Genomic DNA, 21,745 nt, shown 5'->3' with positions numbered 1-21,745 from the left:
TTTCAAGTTATCCTTCATAGGTATGTTGGTGAAATCTTTTGCCAAGTAGATGTACATGTTTGAATATGTGAGGGATGCTCGCCTATGCAAAACTCATAGACATTAATCCTAGTGTGAAGGTGGTTGCCATGGCATTGCTATGCAGTTGCTAAAGTGTTCTGAATAGCTGTAACCGTTTTCTGTGGTTGCTTTAGATTATTGTTTAGGTGGGATATAATGGATTACTCGCCCGAGTCAAAATAAACCATCTTAAAATATCTCTCCTATATGCTACTGTAGATGTCACTTAGGTCATATCTCAATGTATGTGTTCAATATGTTCAATGTAATTATATAGGGTGTTTTATCTTTAACAGAGTATACTGAGATAAACACATATGCCAAAAAAATATTTGAATGACATAACAATAAATTAAAAAAGAGAATAAATTATCAAACATACAGAGAAATTATTGAAAATACACCACAAAGCAATGACTTTAAAATGTGTAATGCAACATTGAAGTAAGACTGTTTGATTTATTTCTAAATCTCATGTCCTGTGATCATGCCCTGTCTAAAGCAAACTGTTTCTAAATGCTCTCATCCAATCCAACACAATGCCAGCTTGGGTTACTATTAATACCGGAGAAGCCATTTTGCATGTGTGCAATGCACACAATGCTCTGGGAAACGTGTTTGTAAATCAGACTCTACCGCTGTGAATTGCTCCTTTGATGGAGCACTGGTGACGTGATCCTCTAATGAAGAAAAGAGACGATGAGGAGGCCCAAAGTTTTCGTCTGTAAATCACAACACTGCAGTCTATTATTACATAATGCAATGAAGAGGCCCCTGGACACCCTCGGAAATGTTTCTAGCGCTAACTCTGTGAGACAGAGAACATGTGTGACATGTTGTCACCTTCATGGTTTGGTTTGTTCATAAATCTCTGCTTAGAAAAAAAAATTATACTTCTAAAAGTTTTTATGACAAATACAATAATAAACCTTTAGATGATTACCATTAGAAAATTAATTGATGAAGAGTGCTTTGGGCCTTATTACTGAGTTAATGATGTTCTACTGGTTCCCATCCGCCAGAACGTCCCACCAATAGAACCATACCCAACACATTATCAAGAGAGACCAACAGAAGCGTTATTTTTTCAATAAAACCATTACAGTTCTCATTATAATTGTTAAAAACTCAATCTGTAATCAATCTGTACACATACACATAGAATCCTGCTATTCTCGTGTGCCCTGTGGAAGTTAATGCCTATTTACCTATATGAATACAGAATACAGACTCATTCTATACAATTCAAGACATTATTATAAAACAATTAAATCTGGTCCTTGACTGTGATTGGTTAAGTTGCGTTCAAAGTCGATTAAATTACTCGCATACATTTGTGACCTCAGTGCAGCGTTGCGTATTTGGTATTATTACTTGGCAACCACTTTGTTGAATAGTTTGTGAAGAACTATATTGTTTGAAGAATAATATTTTAATAATAATATTTTCATCACTACCCTGCTAAAGAAAAAAACTTGGGAACCCTTACCAATCTAAACAAAAAATGTAATTGACTGTAATTGAATTGTATTGATTTTGATGGAAACTACAGGGGTGTCTACTACAGTATGTGATGGATCTGGCAAATTCATCAAATTGGAATAATACCAAAAACACACTACAAAGAGGAATTCTGAGATGGTTTTAATGGAAAAAGCCAATGGCTCATAATTTTTTTTCAATGGAAACCTTAGTCATTTCTCTGATGGTTTCTATATGGTTTCTATAGATTTTTCCTGCTGGCTAGACTGTCGTTGAAGTTTGTTTATTTTATAAAATCTTGCATATTGCTCCTGTCCTTCGTGACTTTAATTTTTGCCAATAAATCACAGCCTATTATTACCCTTTATGTTTGTCAGTGGGTTTTGCAAATACCAATACAAAGCGTTTTAAAAGTTCTTGTCAACTTTGACAATACAGTATTTAAACAATTAAAAAGACCTATAGACCTAAAGTGTTTTTTCTATTGCCTGAAAAACAGCAAATTTAGACAGCGGCGATTTATGGAATAACTGCTGATCAATAAATTACGGCAATTAGGCATTTATTACTGACTAGTAATCTGCTTCTCAACAACACACAAACTTAACTGAGAGTGCAGAGCAAAAGCTCTCTCACGGATATAATTTGTTGTTATCAAGATCGTCCACAGGTGATCACCCTGTGGCTTGCAGAATAAAGTACGTTCTTCTAAACACCACTAGAGGGCACAACTCAATTGAATTACCGGAATGCAAATGCCTTATTCCACACTTGGTATATCGGTATCTTCCATACAAATAGAAACACACCACTTACATACTTTAACAACCAAATACAACCTTGAAACCTCGATGGCAGTCAAGTTTTTCTTGATGGGTGAGCAGGGATTTATTTGACCATGGTTTGACATTAAACAAAGTTGCCTAAAATAGATGAATTGATCAAATTTATGTTTGGACAGACAGAAAAAGTTGCTTTTTATTGCAGTGTAACAAACACGAAGAGTGAAAATAGATATCCCAAATATGATGCAATACGATAGAACATCAAAGGGAAATAAACATTGATTTGCATATAGAGCAAAAGGACAGCTTAAATGTAATTTAAATCTCAAAATATTTTCAACAAGTCATAAAGCCTAGAGATGATGAAAAGTTTTTGATATTCTGCTCAGTTCTGGTGTTTGCTTTGTTTTAGGTAATCATCCATATTTTGGGTTGATTCTTGACCATAAACACACATCTCCTTTGTTTGGAACAAAACCACTATTGTATTCTGAATTCTCAGAACAATGAAAACAGTGTGGGTTCTTTGTTTATCAAGCCTAAAGGGCATGCACACAATTTCACATAGAAATGATACTGAGGGATATAAAAACATGCATGTTTTATGATTGTTTAACATAACAGCCACTTAACCTATTAGGCCTCACTTTAAGATCGGTCATTATTCTCTTTGTTATTTATTTACAACATGCAACACTTATAAGTGATCACAGAATGGACACAACTATTTGTGCAGGAATGAAAGAAGATACCAATTTGAATATTCAGTGCTTCTATGGTGAAAATAACATCATAACAATGGATGAGTGACTTTCAAACTATGGAACTCAGAGCTCAGTAGAAAAAGGAGTGAAAAACTGATTAAAAAAATATTTTTATAACTTACAGCATAGAATACATATAGGGTCGTCCTACTCATTATCATTTACCTCCCACATCAATGACATCATTATCTGAACCTTGATCTGTTAATAATTTGCACGCTGTAGGCAAACCTGCCTTTTTGGAATTCTGCAAGCTCTTTTGGGTTTTCCTGCTTTGAAGCAGAACATATGTTGGCCATTTTGGGATCCGTTGTTTCGTCCTGATGCATTCCTGACCTTGAGGAGCTGTTGGTTTTTATAAAGTCAGAGACTTCTAAAAGTCTCTGAGGCCATGTTGCCTTTTAAAAACTTTTGTATAATATTGCATGCAAATGTGAATTTATACTTACTGGTTGAATATTGTCTGCAAAGGATCAGGCATATACCACACACTACAACTTAATAAGTCAAAACAACCCTTAAGAACACACAAATGCTGTTCAAATGCAAATACACATGTACAGGTTGTAAGTGATATGTACAGGAACTATATCATTTTATTTTTTTGGATCTCAAACTTTATACACAATATTATGTGCAAATTTCACTTCCACAAACTTCATAGGCCTAGAGGTCTTTTTTAGCATTTCTGTAACTTGGCAACAACTTTTACATGAGTACATTTACAGGAATTGCTGGTAAATGGGCTCATTCATGTTCTCAAGAAATACTAAAGCTTAAATGTTTACAAATGACTAAAACCAAACTCCAGCGCCTTCACTTTTATTTTCATGCAATGTTTGTTGAATGGTCCCCTTGCCAAAGTTTACTTTCAAAACGCACGCTTAACCAAGAGATGCTTGGGAAAATAAACATATTTTAAATGTAAACCCGAGCTTTCTCAGATGAGACATATCCAGTCCAAACTGATTACAAACAAGTGCACTTTGCTGTCAGTTCGATGTCAAATCTTTGAATACTTCAAAGGCTCTTAATTTTTAAAGTGTTGAGGGACCATATAACGTGCCGCATTCCTCGTGTGATTGAAAGGAAAGATCAAAACTTTCAATTTCTGTTTTCATGTATTTCTGGGGGAATTTTGATAATCAAAGAGTCCTGCACAGAAACAAGAAAGTAACTTAACCCTCTTTTCTGTTCAGATCAACTTCACTGTCTTTATGTTTGTGTTACAGAGACCCCAATAACTAAACCATAAACACAGAAACAGTGACTTTAAGTGTAAACCAGCTTCTTCAGATTCATCACCAGAAAACACATATCAAATAAAAACACAGCTGTTGTGTGTACACCATCAAGAGGTTTGGCAGGTTTATGAAAAATTATGTTATAGGCCTACCTGTGATATTAGGCCCAGACACATTGACATTTCACGTACAGATGTGGTGTCCCTTACAAAAACAAATTATGGTTTAACTATAGCAACTAAGTTTTATTGGTAGTAAAACCTGTAATAACAACCCATTTCTAATTTACTGTGGTCTGACCACGATACCCAAAGCTTAAGCATAGTATTTGTAACAAAACAATGTTAATGTAATTAATATGCCAAACGCACAGTTAGTATACTTTTATAATAAACCTAAGGGACATTTTATTAAATTGACAAATTTAGGGAATAAATTGGTTAAGGTAAATCGTTTGATTTCGTTAGTTCTGTCCAAAGGAAAAGGGAACTCTTTCACTGTGACAAGCTTTAAAAGCTGTATGTAAAGTGCATAAGATGAGCCCATGATTGCTGTTGTCATAAGTGAAATGAACCCAATTGAAAGCTAAATTGTTTTGAGAAGGTGTGTAATTCACTTTAAGGTAGTTCATTCAAAGTTCAACAAGTTCCCTCGAAGTAGCCTAATTACAGCCGAGTAACATTTGCAACAACCTTCCAGCAAAAATAACAACAAGCTTTTGTGAATGTCACGCACATAAGAGAACAATTTCAACATTTACCTAAAGTTACAAACACGCACCCAAATTTCTGCGCATGAATCACGCGAACAACGTCGCTCCTCCTTAACGATCCAGTAGGGTCAGGAAGATCGGTGGGCGGGGTTAACCCTTTGTAGGGAGAAAAAATAAGGAATCACGTGTTCCCAGATCAAAGGCATCTGCTCCGTAGAGAGAGCGCGAGCGGCCAGCTAGGCACAAGCGAGAGCGCGAGCGACGCGATAGTCCGGGCTGCAATGGTGAAATAAGCCACGACAATCTTTTCAAGGACAAAGTTTTATTCTCGATTAATGATTGTTACTCTCATTTCGCAACGTCCACTGCGTTTATTTCCCCACTCTTTCCGCTTTTCGCGTTTTTCGAGAATGAGCTCGCGCTCTCTCGAGTCTGATTTCTGAATCGACACTTTTTTGAAGACGCTCGGAAATTATGTTCCGATCGGCGCCTATCCAACCGGCAAGATGATGATTTTTCCGAGAACTGGGTTCGGTCGTGGGGCAGATTCGGTGGTCTTGGTGTTGTTTTGGGTCCTGGGAAGCGTCCTGGCCAAGGATACTGCCTTTGTGGAAGTTGTGCTTTTTGAATCGAGCCCAAATGGTGATTATACCACGTACACGACAGGTCTGCAAGGCAGCTTCTCCCGAGCCGGAGCCACTATCAGCGCCGAGGGCGAGATCGTGCAAGTATGTTTCTTTCCCTATCAATTGCACTTGCGCGAGGATTTGACGCGCTTACCGCGTGTCTGAATTCATTCCGGTGTTGTCCGTTCGCAACTTTAGTTTTTCTTCCCTTTGAAGGGGGTGTGGGGTTGCACTTGGGATGGAAGGAGCCCTGCGATATATGCGGTCGCAAAATGGCCACTTGTCTTGCAAAACCTCCAAATCCCTAACATGCCAACGTACTTGCAAAAAGTTACTTTGATGCTTGGTTTGCATTAGTGGCGATGTAGCCTGCAGGGACGTAAGAGCATGCAGAATCGCAGTTTAACTCAACTTTGTGTCATGTGCCATGTCAAAGGTTATCGATACCAATAATTCAACTTCCTAATGTAACGTTAGCTGATGCAGTCAGTGTTATATAATGTCAAAAGTGAATGTCCAAACAGAGAATGCCTCTAAAAGTTTAGTTGTTTTATAATGCTTGCATGAATTGTACCTTTAAAATGTGGCAGTAGATATTTGGAGTGTTCATAATATTTTAGTCAAGTTGCATTGTTTATGAATTGTTTATGATGCCTCACACACCGTGTATGAGTTTTAACGTGCACTAAGAAAATGTTGCATTTTCCCTGCTGAAAAAACACCATTAGATATAATAATGGATTTAAGGGAATTTTAATGGGAATTGTCTTAGTTTAATGGGAACTATAATGGTCTCTATTGTGTTGGTGGAATGTTATCTCTCAGATGTGAACCAACAGAACGCCATTAAATCCTACTGTAAGAATACCATAAAACACTAGATACATTTCGTAGTGGTTTTAATTGTAAACAGCTGGTCGTTCATAATGGATTTATAATGGACAACAGTATAATCTTGTATTGTTTTATTTAGGAGGGAAATTTGTGCCCAATCTGATTTGTATAAAGTTTCTTGCATGCGTTCTTTAAAACAGGCACCAAAGAGGCAGGCATTGAATGCGATGCCAAGAGGAATAATCTGTCTCTAACACTTGCTTAGAGTTGAATGCTACTGGCAGAAGTGTGCTATGTGAAGTCATGAGAGGCTTTGAATAGTGACTGCAATATGAACGTTGTGCATATCTGCATGGTTAAGGGATGCAGATCAAAGCAAACGCCTGTTGCATGCATGCATCTAAATCTCTACAGATTTCCTTTCAGGCTTTAGTTTTCTTCCCGTACTGGAAGTGCTTGTCATTTCTGTCCACATATTCATTTTTGTTGATGCTGATGTACTATAGCTGTTTAGGCATTCTATAATGTTTTCCCTGAAGTTCATACTTCACAGACTAATGCTATTTCTGTTCAGACGTTTACGTTCTAGTCTGTGGTTCTAGTGCAGAAAAATACAGGCTTTTTACATTTAGGTCTGCTGCGTGTCTGCCCCACAGCATCTGCAGCTATATGTTTATGAGTGTATACTTAGTAATGTTAGGATGTTCTTGTGTATAAGATAAGTGAGCATCGTATTCTTCAAAATGGCAAGTGGTGATCATCATTTTTCAGGGCCTGATGTAAAGATCACTTTCTCTTTATGGGCTGAAAAGAGAGATTTAGTGGTTTAGATATTTAGACCAGCCATACATTTGTCACGGGCCATTTGGCGCGGTCTTTGAACCATGCTGATATGTCGGACCTCAGCTTTATGTTGAGAGGACTTTGAGGTCAGCCATAGTTTCAAGCATGGTTTTACATGGTTTTCGTCACAGAGGCCAAGTTGTATTTCCTGTTGCGGATGTGTTTGTGAAATATTCCTTCAAACGTTATAATCATTGTGACCATGATGTCTTGGATCTATAGCTTGACTGTTTGTTCTCTGTAATTTTCCAATCACTAAGCCTTGCTGAATGCAGTTACTGCAAGGTTTTTATTTCAGTTTTTTGTGACTTTCACATGGAATTGAAAGGTGCGAGGTTAAGCTAATATTTTGACCTAAAATTAAAGTTAAACTGGTTAACTTCTGTTGTGAGTGTGGTTGGATATGAACCTGATTAAGTTTTAGGTTTTGAGGTTTGACACAATTGTTTGCTTGACGTGTCAAAAAAATGTTGATTCATCAAGTTTGCATGAAAGCATTGGTGTAGGACAAATTTGGTGTGAAGATTTAGTTTTGTCTGTTCAAACTGAGTTTTTAATGTTAGATAGATTGTTAACCTTAGGCCACCTTTTTAACCGCAGAAAAACAGATTTCTGTATACAATTGTTCTTAAGGCTCTTTCTTTATTTTAACCACTGAAATCCCAGTTTAAATGGTGGTAATATTCTTCAAGGTTTGGTCTTGGGCGTTTAAAATGCAATTAGTCTAATTTGACTGTGTGTGTAATTGCCATGATGCCTTGGGCCATTTTCTCTAGTCAGTTTATTACGTTATGGACATAATCAAGTTTATTTCCCTCAAAACGATGCTCTGGTACATACTTGTCAGTTTTTCCTTAAGTAGCAACCGGCCAAAAGTAACAAATTAACAGAATTTCTTACGTACTTTACCTTATGGGGAAGGAAGCATAGTGACTTTTCTTGGCTAATACACAAAACCAATGTTCCTCTTGGCCGCGTCCCCCTTGGCCTCAATTTTGAGTCATATTAGCTTGAAAAGCAGTGTCTCTTTAAATAATCTTATGTACTGTGGTTGTGGCTTTTCATTTGGAAAGGCCGTGCTGATGGTGTTTTGAATATAGCGTTACAGTTCTACCACCTAATTTGATGCTGGCAGACTGGCTGTTGGGTTTGTGTTTGATCATACATTATTGGGGCCTTTGATGGAACAGCCACTTCTCTTATAGAGTCGGTACTGTTGTCATGCAGGGCTCTAGTCAAAAAATCTGTCAATGTTCAATTGGCTCCCATAGGGGAAAAAAAGCAGGGGCCAAATTATTTTTTTAAGAGCCATATAATGAACTTACATTTTTAAATAAAAAATACTTTGTTATCCTGTCGTGTGTCAATCTTCCCTCTCATAGGTTTTGCTCACATAAAGTTTTTCTTTCAAGTTGTTTTCCCTCATAAGCAAGGTCATACGGAATCTGCAGTCTTTTTTGTTAATTCCAAAATCTGCGGAATTCCACAGAATAGTTTAAAATGTGTTTACATTTGTACACAAATATAAATTTGTGTTCAAATAGTATTCAAATGCTGCCTGTCTATGCATTTACAGGCAGATGACAGCAGGTTTGGTTCTGCGTATTTAAAAGATGCAGATAAGTGTTATTTATTATTGCTAAGACTGAATAAACTCTGAATACACCTGACCAAATTCCTCTGAATTCATTTGAACCAACAGAAAAGGTGCTTGTCAAGACCATATTTATATATTATACTGTAAGTTTAATTTGCGACCTCTGCAGAAATATCATTTGTAAATTAATATTTTTAGTCACAAATGCTAATCTTTAAGGCGCAGTCTGGACCCCTGTCATGTGTTTTTATCCTACACAGATGAATAGTTTTGTTTTATTGAACATTGTATTATGATGTTTTCAATATGAAGAGAGTTAAGATACAAAAGTCTCTAAGTGCATCTGACATTTTTCTTCAATGAGTTTTTTTTTAAAACTCCAATGTAGGGATGCTCATTTCGGTTCGTTTACCTAACCGAGAACCAACGCTTGTTATCCGAACATTGACAGTTAACTGATAAGATTTTAATATTAAATTGGAATTTAAATTATTTCCTTGTTCTTAATTACTCTCTGATCTAGCTCTGTGTGCTGAGATAGATAAACGCATTCCTACAAGTAAATATCTTATGGCGAGTGGTGGTCGGGCGGTGAAACGAGGCTGCCGGTGCAACACGAGAAGCAATGTGCTGTTGAGTATAACACAGTGTCTACACCGGGCGCGACGCGACATGACAACCTGCTTGTTCTTAATGGGTTTGTCACGCCACGCCACATCCGGTGTGGACAATATCTAAAAATTATAATGGGACACTTTGTAATGCTGATGAACAGACGCGGGCTGGCCATCAGAAGCACCAGAACCTAGATGCTTTATTGTATGCCCTTTGTATGATAATGTCTGAATTTGACACATCAAGAATGTATTTCATTTGTTTTACACTGCCTACGAAAGAAGCATTTTCGCGTTGCTCTCACCCAGCACACACAGAGAGAGCATCTGCAGCGCCATGCCAAAGTCCGTGTAACGAAAGTCATGCCACTCGGCAGCCTTTTAGACAGCTATTTACGTCTTGGCAAGAGCGCCTCTGGGCAGCTATTAGGTGTTGCATTTCTTCCAATTTATTGTAATAGCAGTGGAGCACCTTGTTAATATATATTACCTTTGGCCTTACCCATTGAGCGCACCAAACATTTGACTGTTTAGTTCCATTACAGCAATTGCAAGTTTGCATTTCGTTATTTTAAACTCTGACGCGCAAAACCTCTTCAAGAAGCATATTTTTCTGCCATGTTGATGAACAGTAAACCAAGAACTGCAGTGAGCTGCCAGCGTAAGTCTTTACATTTATTCAATACACCAGGAATTTGTACAAGTTGACTTTTGCTTAAAGATAATAAAATAAAGAGAATTGCAATAAAAATTTTTTTTTCTTCTTACATTTTTACTGTTCCTGTCACATAAGCATAGAATAATGATTTTTTTAAAATGTTCCAAGCCAGAATAACCATCCGAAAACCGTGGGTAAAAACCAGTTACGTAAAAATCTGAAGGCCGTCCTACATCTGTCATTTTGAGGGATTACAATAGGGGGATTTTGTAATTCCCTGTTTTTCTTATTTCCTTATTCCTTTCATTAGAACTTGATTGTAGGCTACATTACAGTATAAAGAACAGTAAGTTCAGAGAGTAAATGCAAGTATAGCGTGACGATGTCACAAACATGTTAATTAGCATGTAATGGTATCTGGCACCATATTAACTGGTAATACTAGATTTGACGACTTTTTACAAGCCTGTCTGTCAAAATGACAGATAATAAAAAAGTTTATCACAACTTCTGAGTTCAACAAAAAATTATTTGATGTTTTCAACCTTATATGTCCTTCAAAGACTGTATGACTTTCTTTCTTCTGCAGAACACAAAAGAAGATATTTTGAACAATGTTACTAAACAAAACAACAGTAGGCCCCATCGAGTTCCATTATATATACACAAACTAGGGCTGGGGGTAAACTATTATTTATTAAACGATTAATCTGACTATTATTCTATCGATTAGTTGACTAATTGGACGATTAATCTACCGGTTGTTATTCTGGTGTTTGATTAATAAAAACTATAATGTATCAAATAAATACCCAAAAAATCGTAATAATAAACTTTATTAAACAACAGTTTTGAACAGCCAAAAATATTCTGCATTACACAAAATAAAACAAATACAATTATTATACTGTTATACAAAATAAAAAATCAGCCTGTTCACTCTTTCTGTATCAACATAACTCTATTGTTCAAAAAATTCTAAAGTTGTTCTGCAAAAAAAACACTGTGCAGTGCACAGTATAGACATTCCTGAGTGTTTAACACAAACGTGTATTTTGCTTGCATTGCATCTCTTTCCCAAGATAGGACGCCACAGTTCTTTGCTTTGTCCTAGAAAACACGAAAGCAATGCATATTAGAACAACAGCTATGACTGTCGGGTATTTTAAATCTACTCTTAACCTCATTGTAGTGCTATGTTATGACTAGTTTATTTGAATGTTAACATGGCTATCTAGCAGCTGTGCACTTTGGTGGTGCTAGGCTAACCAATTGAACAACGTATATTAGCTATCTGTGCAGTTTGTTCATGCACGGAGAGCTAAGAAAGTTAGCTAGCACCACCGAAGTGCACGGAGCTCAAGCTACACTACACAAACATGAAATTAATTTAGCCAACATTTGTACTTAATTGTTATTATCACCTTCACAAGTGACAATGTGGTGCCTCAGTTTCAGATGCTCCAACATTGCTTTTGTGCTGGCGTGGTATGCCAACTCCCATTTGACAAAGAGCGCAAATAACGACACCTTTACGTTTGGGACTAAATTTGAAGTATTTCCATAACCATGTTTTGGTGTCCTTTGGTCTCCTGGCGAGCTGCTGAGAAGCTGACGTAGACGAAATTTTGACATCGCCGCATCGCTACAGGCCTACACAAAACCACTGAGACATTTCTCAAATATATCTTGGTGTTCCACAGAAGAAAGAGTCAAATACATGTTTTGAATTACACAAGGGTTAATAAGTGACTCATTTCTTTTTTACTATACCTTTATTGTATAGTTCCCCCCACAGCCTTAACAAGCATGCTGCTGAAAATAGTTATACATATTGAGGCGGTAAACTGATAAAGGTCATTCTTTTCGTTGAAGATCAGTCTTCATAAGTAACTATTTGTCATTGATGTACCTTTAATTTCTCAGTGAGATAATGATCGTCTTTCACACTAACTGCACTCCATGCCAAAATACCAGTTCAGATTTATCTCTCATCTACCATCATAACTGAGAGCATCATTTTGTTTGTTTGAGTTCACGACCGTTTCTGTAGAAAGTCCCTTATATAAACAGAGGAGATATTAAATGGTCTGTGTGAATGCTGGCATTGCTGGTTATCCTGTGTATTTTCAAGTTTTTTGTAGATCTGATAAGCGGCACTTGACGCATTGGATTTTGGCTATATAGGGCAAATTAAGGTACTTGGGACACTTTAGGGATGTCAATTCACCCTACTTTGCGTTTGTGTTTATAATGTAACATGCCTCCACTAATAGATACTCGGGTGTGATAAGTGATTTTGGTAAGTGTTTCTTTTAGTATTTTGTTGGATTGTGGAAAGCTTTTCTTTTCTTCGAGGGACGCTCCCTGTAAATCAGCCATTCTTTTTTTTTCCCGTTGGTTTTAAACTCTCTGCACATCTGACATTGATCAGCTAAGATTTTTGACATGGTACTAAATTGTGGTGTCACAGTTTCAATCCAAAGTAAAGTCAACTTTCTCTATTCGTGGTCCTGAAAGAAGGGATTCATGAATTGTTCAACTTCTGACACTGCTCGTCACTTTTGAAGTATCACTTTTGTGCGCTTATAATTATTTAGTTTTTACAGCCCTGATGAGAGTGAGTTTTTCCTGATTGGCGTAATATATATTTTTCATATTTTCTGCGTTGAAAAATTAAAGTCTGGGATCGTCTTTAACATACTGTGACAGAATTCATGAGATAAAATAAAAGAATCGTCCCAAATTAAAGTCAGTTGGCAGTCTGTGGCTTGATTGATATGGAGAGTCGTATCTCAAAGCTTCCTGTAGTTGTGCTTAAATTTGGACTATAATGAGAGCTTGGTTTGGCCTGAAGATTCAGCCTGCTTTTCCCACATATTGAAACCATGGGAGTCCAGAATGGGCCTCCACGAGACAGTGGACACCCGAAAACAGGGGGCCCCTCCCTGTCCACAGCAACAGTAGCAATATTCAACAACCATGGGTTTAAAAGGTTAAAAGTGCTCTGTCTTTTTTCCATTTATTGGTTTTGTGGTAGCAGCTGTATTTTGAGACCTATCTACTCAAACCTCTAACCCGTGGGCCTTTCATTGCCCTGCCAAAGTAATTTGAGGCTGTTCTTTCTCTTTCCTTTGGAGTAGAAAAGATCAAACAGTTTTTGTCTTAAGCTTTCTTTCGCTGCTGTTTGCCTCACTCTGACGCATTTGAGTAAAAATGCTGTTTGTTTTCTTAAGGGACAAATTGGTTAAAATAGAAATTTAGACAGAAGTCACTGCATGTCATTGGCTCCACTTTAAGTTCACTTTGTGCTTGTGTGTAGGTTCTACGCCGTAGCCTACGCAGAGCGGCATACCCTACGCCCTCTCCAAAAATGTAACAACGCGTCAACTCAAAGCAGACCCTACACGCTACGATTGGTCTGTTTGAACCCCTCCCTCAGGACCAAAAACTCTGCAATAGTCATGTTTACTCAAACGCAGTTCGGAATGAATTATCTAAGTAAATTATTTATCTCAAATCTGCAACAAAAGTGACTGTTTATTTGCCGTTATCACTGCTAATAAGGGGTGTAATGATGCTTCCTATTATGATATTTCGCGATGCAAGAATGTTACGCATATTAGCGCATATTAGAAAGATGGGTATATTTTAGGATATTTTTAATTCTATTCGTTCAGCTGTCAAGATGCTACCTACTCTGCGCCAGCGCATCACGTGTGCTTATCTTACATATGCGGTAGAGAGAGAAGTCTCGTGCTGTAGTGAAACCTGCAATATTCTGTGCAGACACAAACTCAAAAGGTTTCAATCTGCGAGTATAAATAATATCAGTGTGACGAATCCCATCGCGGTGCGAGTGACTGACACATCTTGATTTCATTTGCTTGTGGATTTTTTTCAAAATTTAATTTGAAATGCGAGAAATTCCTGCACAACATGTTTTTGCTTCAATCACATTATCAAAGCTAACTTGCAGGAGTCATTGAAATAATGCGCAATGCCGCGCCAAAATTCAAGCCCTATAATTTATCTAACCAAGGTTTTTTTTAGGGGTGCTCCGATCAGGATTTTTGGAGCCGATCACCGATCTTCGATCACTGAAAGGCCAATACCGATCACCGATTACTGGAGCTATTTAAAGCTTTCTAAGTACCACAAGAGAAAGTCTCATGAATTAACAAATGAATATTAGTAAGTAACATATTTGGTGACACTTTCCTTGAAGCATGTATGTATAATGCATTATAAAGAGTTATTAAAGGGTAAAATGCATTATTATTATTCATAATGTGTGTTGTAATACGTAATATGTAATTGTAAAGAATTATAACCAGTTTAAAATGTGTAGTGTAACAATGAATTGGTAAGTGTTATAATGTATTAACTGTAATGCCAATTATCTATAAGACATTACAATGCATTAAAATGTGCATTACAATGCTTTAAAACTACTTTTATATTGCATTAAACGTACAAGCTTCAAGGAAAGTATTACCACATATTTTCATAAAACATAGCAGCCTGTGACATGAGTCCCAGAAACCCTTTGTCTTTAACAATATAAAGTGGCCGTGATCGAAGCAAATTTATAACATTATTTTATCTGATATTTCTTTATGCTTCTTACTGTCTTTGAAGTAGGGTTGATGCTTTTAAAAATGTTGCGTTACTGACAGCTGAGGAGAGGTGGCGCTAGACTTAGACTTTTCATTTATTTTCAATGTTTCTGTTGTCGGACATAAAATAATAATCTAATTACAAGCAAATGTTTATGTTCATATGTCCAATCAGTAACAATGACAGGTGCCCGTAAAAGGTGTTTTGTACTCACAAGAAAGCTGTGGTTTGGTCGTATATGTGCTGCTTTGCCGCTCACTGAACAGAGAAAAGGCAGTGAGAGACATTTTTCCCACTTACTGAAAGCTATTATTTATGCAAAAAGATGTTATTTTATGAGGTAAAAACTCTGTGTATGCATGCACGGGACGCGGGGAGTGATGGATGCATATGCACCTCGAGTCACTGTTGACCACATGCGTGTTTAGCCAAATTGAGCAGGCATTTGAGAGTAAGCTAATGAAAAGGAAATACACGTCCCTTCGCAATGGCCTACCTCCTTCCGCTCACAATCACGTTCAGTCAATTCACGATCACATTCTAATGACACAAAATGATAAATAGGGGAATTACAAATTGCCTTTATTGTATTACGTCAAAATGACAGATTGGCTTCAGATTTTTCCAGCACTGGTAGATAAAAAATTATTTTCGGTTGTTGTGATCTCTGCAGCTGAGTGGCGCTCGAGCTGCTGAACTGCCCGCTCACTCTGTGCGAGGCTAACTTTGAAAACTACTTGCACTCCTTTACTTGACTAACCCTCAAATGTCTAAAGAGGTTACTGGTGCAGAAATGTTTTGGGTGCTTCCCGCATCGTGGAATTCGCATAGTATACACGTTTCAGATTGATAGTGCATTGTCTATTTCCACACCTTGTAGAATTGCCAGACCGGTGAAGCCATATTATTTGCGCGCAAAATAAATGTCTCTCCAATTTTGCGTCATCTGATCGGCTTTTCTGGATCGGCCTTTTAGAGACCGCCGATCATACTTCCCAAAGTGATTATCGGCCGATTATGATCGGCGACCGATCAATCAGAGCACCTCGAGTTTTTTATATTAGTTTCTTATTTAATTTTGCTTGATGCGTGTCGTGATTATTCTTTTAGTTAATATAGGCAACATATCTAACGTTAAGGCTTCTGAATTGTGTGTGCGGTGATTATTCAAAAGTAACACTTAAATCCAGTGTATCCCACAGGATTTTGACGTACTTTTGGCGCTGGTGATGTTATATTTAAAAAAAATATATATATATTCACAAATTTTAATCATTTTATTGCTGTTTTATTGTTTCTTAAAATCTAAAGTTAATGATCTTAAAATCTTAAAGATATGCAAATGTTTTATTTATTTCTGTCAATCATTTTATGTAAAGCACTTTGAATTGCCCTTGTGTATGAAATGTGCTATATAAATAAACTTGCCTTGCCTTGCCTATATAGCTCCTATATGAGATGCTAATTAGCATATTGGTGACGTGTTTGTGTCGTGTGCGTTGTGTTGGTGTTAGCACTTGATATCTGTTTTTCTTCTACTCTCTGATCTGTCACATTATACTGTATTTTACAATTGAATGCCACCAGCAGTCACTTTAACTGCTGCTAAAATCCTGATTTATAAACGCAACATCATCGGACAAAATAACAATACTGTATACATCTACATGATACGCGGAAGGGCTGTTAATCCACTAGTTAAACAATCACAGATACAGTCATTATCACGGATGGATAGAAATAACAAAATGTGAGACCAAATATACTTGGGTGGCCATAAATATACCTGGGCGGAACGCACAAGTAAACGCATTGTATGGGAAACGCTGAAATGTGTCTATAACCGGGGGGAAAATTGTGTCACTGTCATGTCCCTAGTGCCCGTCAGAGCTCATTCATTGTGTCCGAACTCAGGTCCTGTTGGTGACAGATGAGAATATATATTTTCTTATTGCACCTCATCAGTTGCTATGGTAACACCATAGGAAAGGATGTATGGACTACTTTGTATCCAAGAGCTGGATCAATAAAGGTATTATTGACTTTTGCATAAAAGACTGAGACCATCGTTGCTGTTCTCATTTTGGTTACTCTTGTCCTTTTTGACAACAGTGATGGGCACAGAGCTTTATGAAATGCCAAAGCTCTTTCAAACAGGGGCTCAGACATGCTTTGTTGTTATTCAGGAATGTGCTGACGAACGGCCGAAGCTCGAAATGCAGCCCCATTGTTTCTTGCACTCTCTGTCAGTCTTTCCTTCCCTGTGGTCGACTGTCTCTCTGGTTGTTGTCTCATGTCATTAGTTGCCCCAACTCTCCCCATCTGCTTAACAAGTTTGTTTAGATTTGAAGCTTCCCTTCCTCAGTGTCTCCATCACTCAGTACTTGCTCAAATCTTGCCTTGCTTCTGTGGACCCATTTTCCTTTGTTCCCCACGTAGTGGAGGTCTCTCAGACAACGCTTCAAGTTATAAAAGCGCCTTATTTTCCTTCACAAATCACCGGTAAAACGCAGCAAACTTGAAGCATGAGTGCTTGCGAGTCACCCCGAAACTCATTACAAAGAAAAACAATCGTTTTTATATGCCAATGTCAATTTACCCGCTATAATGTGAGCTGCTGCATAACATGATTTTCAACATAAAGTAAGCCAAAAGAAACCAGCACTGTACCGATTAGAGAAGTGATGACGTCATACTTTTTAAATTATTAAAAAATGTCACGCCATTACAGGCGCGCAATGAATCTCTGGATAGCCAAAGCTGTGAAGGATACATTCGTTCTATCCTTAAAAAGCCTGTGGAAATATGGTCGCATTTTGGGGGTGCTTTAGAAGCAACCTTTGAATCGTTACAGCCTTACCAGCCTTCAGTCGCGCTGCTGTGACGCAATCGGCATGCCATTAAAGCACGCAGCTCCCGAATTGAGACACAGCGTAAAACTAAATCATAATTCTTCATCAAGTTGTATGTGCAACAAAAAAGTGACTGAAATTTAGTATTTAGAAAATAAATGTTGTTTGAATTTGTTAATTCTTTTCAAATTTAGTTAAAAATATCGAGATGTGTATCGTATCATGAGCTGAGTTTATCGTTACAGCCCTACCTTGCCAGGGATCTGATCCATATAATGCACTTAAACGGGAGGCTGTTTGTTAAGGTCCAAATTTTGGTTTCATCACTGCTTCAAAAAGCTCTACACGACACCAGCCGATGCACAAGGGTATTGTTCATTAGTCATTTATTTTAAAGAAAACTAAAAAATGATGTACTTTTTGAAACGTAAGTATATGGCTCGTACTGCCTCAGAGCTTGCACTATGACGTCTGTATTACGCAATCACATTGGAAAGGCTCCACATGACGTAGATTTAAAAAAATTGAACATCCCTGATAGTACAAAAACGGACAATTTTAAATCAATAACCTTGCACAAAGATATCAAAGATTGTTGATAGACAACACCCTTATTCATCGGCTGGTGTCGTATAGAGCCTTTTGAAGCTGCGATGAATCTGAAATTTGGACCTTAATGGTGCCATATAATGGAAACTGTATTTACCTAGGCATAGATGAATAATAAGAGGTCTGTACACGGAAATGACACATCGTGTGCCTCAAACACTATCTTTTCCTCCTTGTGTAAATCGTGTGCATGCAAAAGACCACTGAGAAAGAGGCCAATTTCAATAATTACATTTTAGTCAGACGCTTTTATCCAATGCGACTTACAGATGAGGGAGCAATGGAATCAATTGGAACAACATAAGGACAACATGAAGCATAAGTGCAATAAAAGAAAACCGGTCTCAATAATGCCTACCACAGTATACAGAACTATGTTTTTAGAAAAGTAGAAAAGAGATAGAACTGATCAGTCAGGAAGAGATTTGTTTTCAGGCGATTCTTCTGTGGAACCGATCCCAAGAAGGTACTTGAGAGTTTTTTTTTTTTACCCTTTTGGGATGGCACCACAAGACGTTGTTTGTTTGCAGAGCGTAGGGATCTGGCGGTTATACAAGTCTGCAGTAGTGAGTGAAGATAAAGGGGTGCCAAATCATTGGTGGTCTTGCAGGCCAGGAGCTGATTTAAATTTGATTCGAGTGACTAAAGAGAGCCAATGTAACTTCATGAAGAGAGGAGTGACATGCACTCTCTTCAGTTCAGCATAACACCGACTGTGACGTTACAGTCATGATGTAGGCCCCCAACGTTGCAAATACACTCCCATATTCTAGGCCAGCCGGACTTGCACAGCCGAATCATCGGAAATACTACAGGTATTGTGAGTAGGGTTGGGCGATGTCTACCAAATTGCCATCGGACGATGTCTACAGGGAAACCTCACGATGGATGATGACATGTTTGTCTTCTTTAAACTAGCTGCGACGTTATGAAGTGAGGCGTGTCTAGGTGCGAGCTGCGCAGAGACTACTTATTTATACAGCACGAGCGGGGCAATTTTCAAATCAGGCACGTGTCATCTGTCAAAATAATTTTTTTTTGGGATAAAATGCATTTAAGAGATGAAATTAAAACTTCAGGAAGGGCTCGACATACCGGAGACTGCCGGATGGGCCTGGGCCAGCATGGGAGATCCTTGGGACTGTTGAGAGAACTGTCCCTTTCCCGATCGGGCCAGTGCTTTATTGTCATGTAAATTATAATTTGTAAGTTTTGAGACTTGCCTATTAAAATATTCCCAAGAAGATGCAAAATAGGACTAGATTCGGTTCTCACGTGCTGTATGAGATATGTACGCAGCCGGAATGCCACATCAGACAACACGCAAAATAACAAATTGAGTTCTCTTTCATGTCTTCTTGCTCTAAATAAGACATATCGACACAATATTATGCCAATCTTACAAAGTATCCTTCTAAAAAGTAATCAATTATGTATTAAGGGAACAAAATGCATGTGTTACTTTATTTTAGATCCGTGTGTCTCTTAAAGGGGCAGCAGCATAATAAACGTCTCAGTTTTGTTTATCAAAAAACAAAGAACGGAGACAAAAAACATTCACTGCGCTTCACTGATTAAATTTTCCCTTTAGTAACGTTAAATCAATATTATATTTTATACAATGAAGACTATAAAGTATTAACATTATTTAATTTCTGAACCTGATATCTATTATTATTAGAACAATTTTAAACACCTGAAATGCACTGATTATTTGTATGTTTGCTTTATAACATTTATCAGTGCAATTGCACAAACTTTGATTACTTGATCTTATTTTATTACTTACTAATTGGTTGTCTTTAACAATTTTCAAAATTTTGAGTTATAGGCTAAATGTACACTTGCCCTATCGGACCAGTAGAAAAAATCCTTAGCGTTGAGCCCTGTACAGGTATATACAATGTTTTCTGTCTAATCTAAAGGGAATGTCTACTAATACGAATACAGCTACATGGACAATTCATTTCTTTCCCCGTGTGTGTGTGTGTGTGTGCGAGTGTGCGTATTAGTGTGAACCATCATTAAATTATCAGCAATACAATCTGCGTCAATATTTTCCTTGCGCATACTTCAAAGAGCAGCAATGGAGATGAGCACAAGCACACAATGCTGTTCCTGTATAAACTTTACAAAGCACAGAGTCAACTGTTCCACCTGTTGTGTACTTTAGGAACGCCCAGTGGATTAACCAAATCTGATAAAAACTTCATACTCAAGTCTATTGGAAACTTTCATCAAACACAGTTATGTATGCTATGTGTGACAAAATCTGAATAAACGATAACCAGGAATGGAGAAAAAATGATTAAGTCGTTAAACTGGAATTATATCATAAATCGAGATGAACCCCAAATGCCCTGGGCTCCAAAATGAGATGTAAAACTTCTCTTTGCTCGCTTTGTCCAACGAACACCTCCACCTTTATTTGTGCAGGGGTGGATTTCGCTGCAGGCCTACGATTACATCACCAGCCGTTTGTGGTGCAGTTTAATCAGTCAGGCATTGCTCAGCCAGCTCTTTGAAGAGCCCGCCGGGCCTTTGATCTGAGTGCGCTCAGTGGCCTCCCAGCCCGACCGATCCTATCAGCTCAGGCGGCACATTTGTGTTCAACCCAGAACAAGATTCCAAAGCCACTTCTCTCTCTCAGGTCTGACTGGTTATGGGTAATGTGGTAAAGGGAGAGGAAGAGGGAACGGCCACAATGCAGTCGGCAAATCTAATAAAAGTGAATTGTGTGAGAAAAAACACATTAATCGACAAGGTGTTGAAATTCATTTCAATTCAACATGGGTTTGCCTCGGGCGACTAAGTTTATTTTCTTTCTTACTTAACATTAAAAATACTTAAAAGGGTATGTACTGCTTGCTTGGATTCAACTGAAAGAATTATCTCAATGTTAATGTCAACCAGACCATGACTAAACCACCTATACACATAATAGCCACCCATTCAATCAATTCAAAATTTAGCATGCTGTTGTTCGAGAGAACGAAGCGAAGGAGCTTTACCAACCTATAGAAGAGTTAACAAAGTGACAAATCTAGGTCTCTCACCTAAAAATTCTCTTGAGGGTGTGTTGAGACAGAGAAGGGGATTCTGAAACCACAACAGAGATAAATCTATCTTCTATATACAGGTCAGAGCTGTTACGTATTGCAAGAACATTAAACAAAAAGACAACTTCGCCGCTTGAACCGGACAAGCTAATCTTTCAAATATGGAAGCGGCTATACCAAAGGGACTCTCTTGGCTCATTAAAAACGAGGCAGGAGAGTTGTCCGGCACTATTTCGGGAAAGGCTCAGAGAACCAACTCCTTGGATTCAGTGTGCACATCTATTTGTCTATGACAACATAAACACCTGGTGTCCATGGGAAACAACAGGGGCGCAATTATCCAGAAGCTATTTGGAGTGAACAAAGAAGCAAGAACAAATGCTGAT

At 37.8% G+C, this 21,745-nt stretch overlaps 1 protein-coding gene across 1 annotated transcript in view; it reads left to right on the top strand.

The window, feature by feature from the left end:
- Positions 1-5,269: 5,269 nt before the first annotated feature.
- The window catches only part of znrf3 (zinc and ring finger 3), a 65,927-nt gene continuing 49,451 nt past the window's right edge, over positions 5,270-21,745 (top strand). The window contains exon 1 of the mRNA XM_056747060.1: positions 5,270-5,775. Within this exon, the coding sequence (XP_056603038.1) occupies positions 5,554-5,775 (222 nt within the window). The 5' untranslated portion in view covers positions 5,270-5,553. The remainder of the gene's footprint in view (positions 5,776-21,745) is intronic.

Source organism: Triplophysa dalaica, chromosome 4 (assembly GCF_015846415.1).
Source record: "Triplophysa dalaica isolate WHDGS20190420 chromosome 4, ASM1584641v1, whole genome shotgun sequence".
NCBI lineage: Eukaryota > Metazoa > Chordata > Actinopteri > Cypriniformes > Nemacheilidae > Triplophysa > Triplophysa dalaica.
The sequence above is the reverse complement of the archived record's forward strand: the minus strand, read 5'-3'. Positions and strand labels throughout refer to the sequence as shown.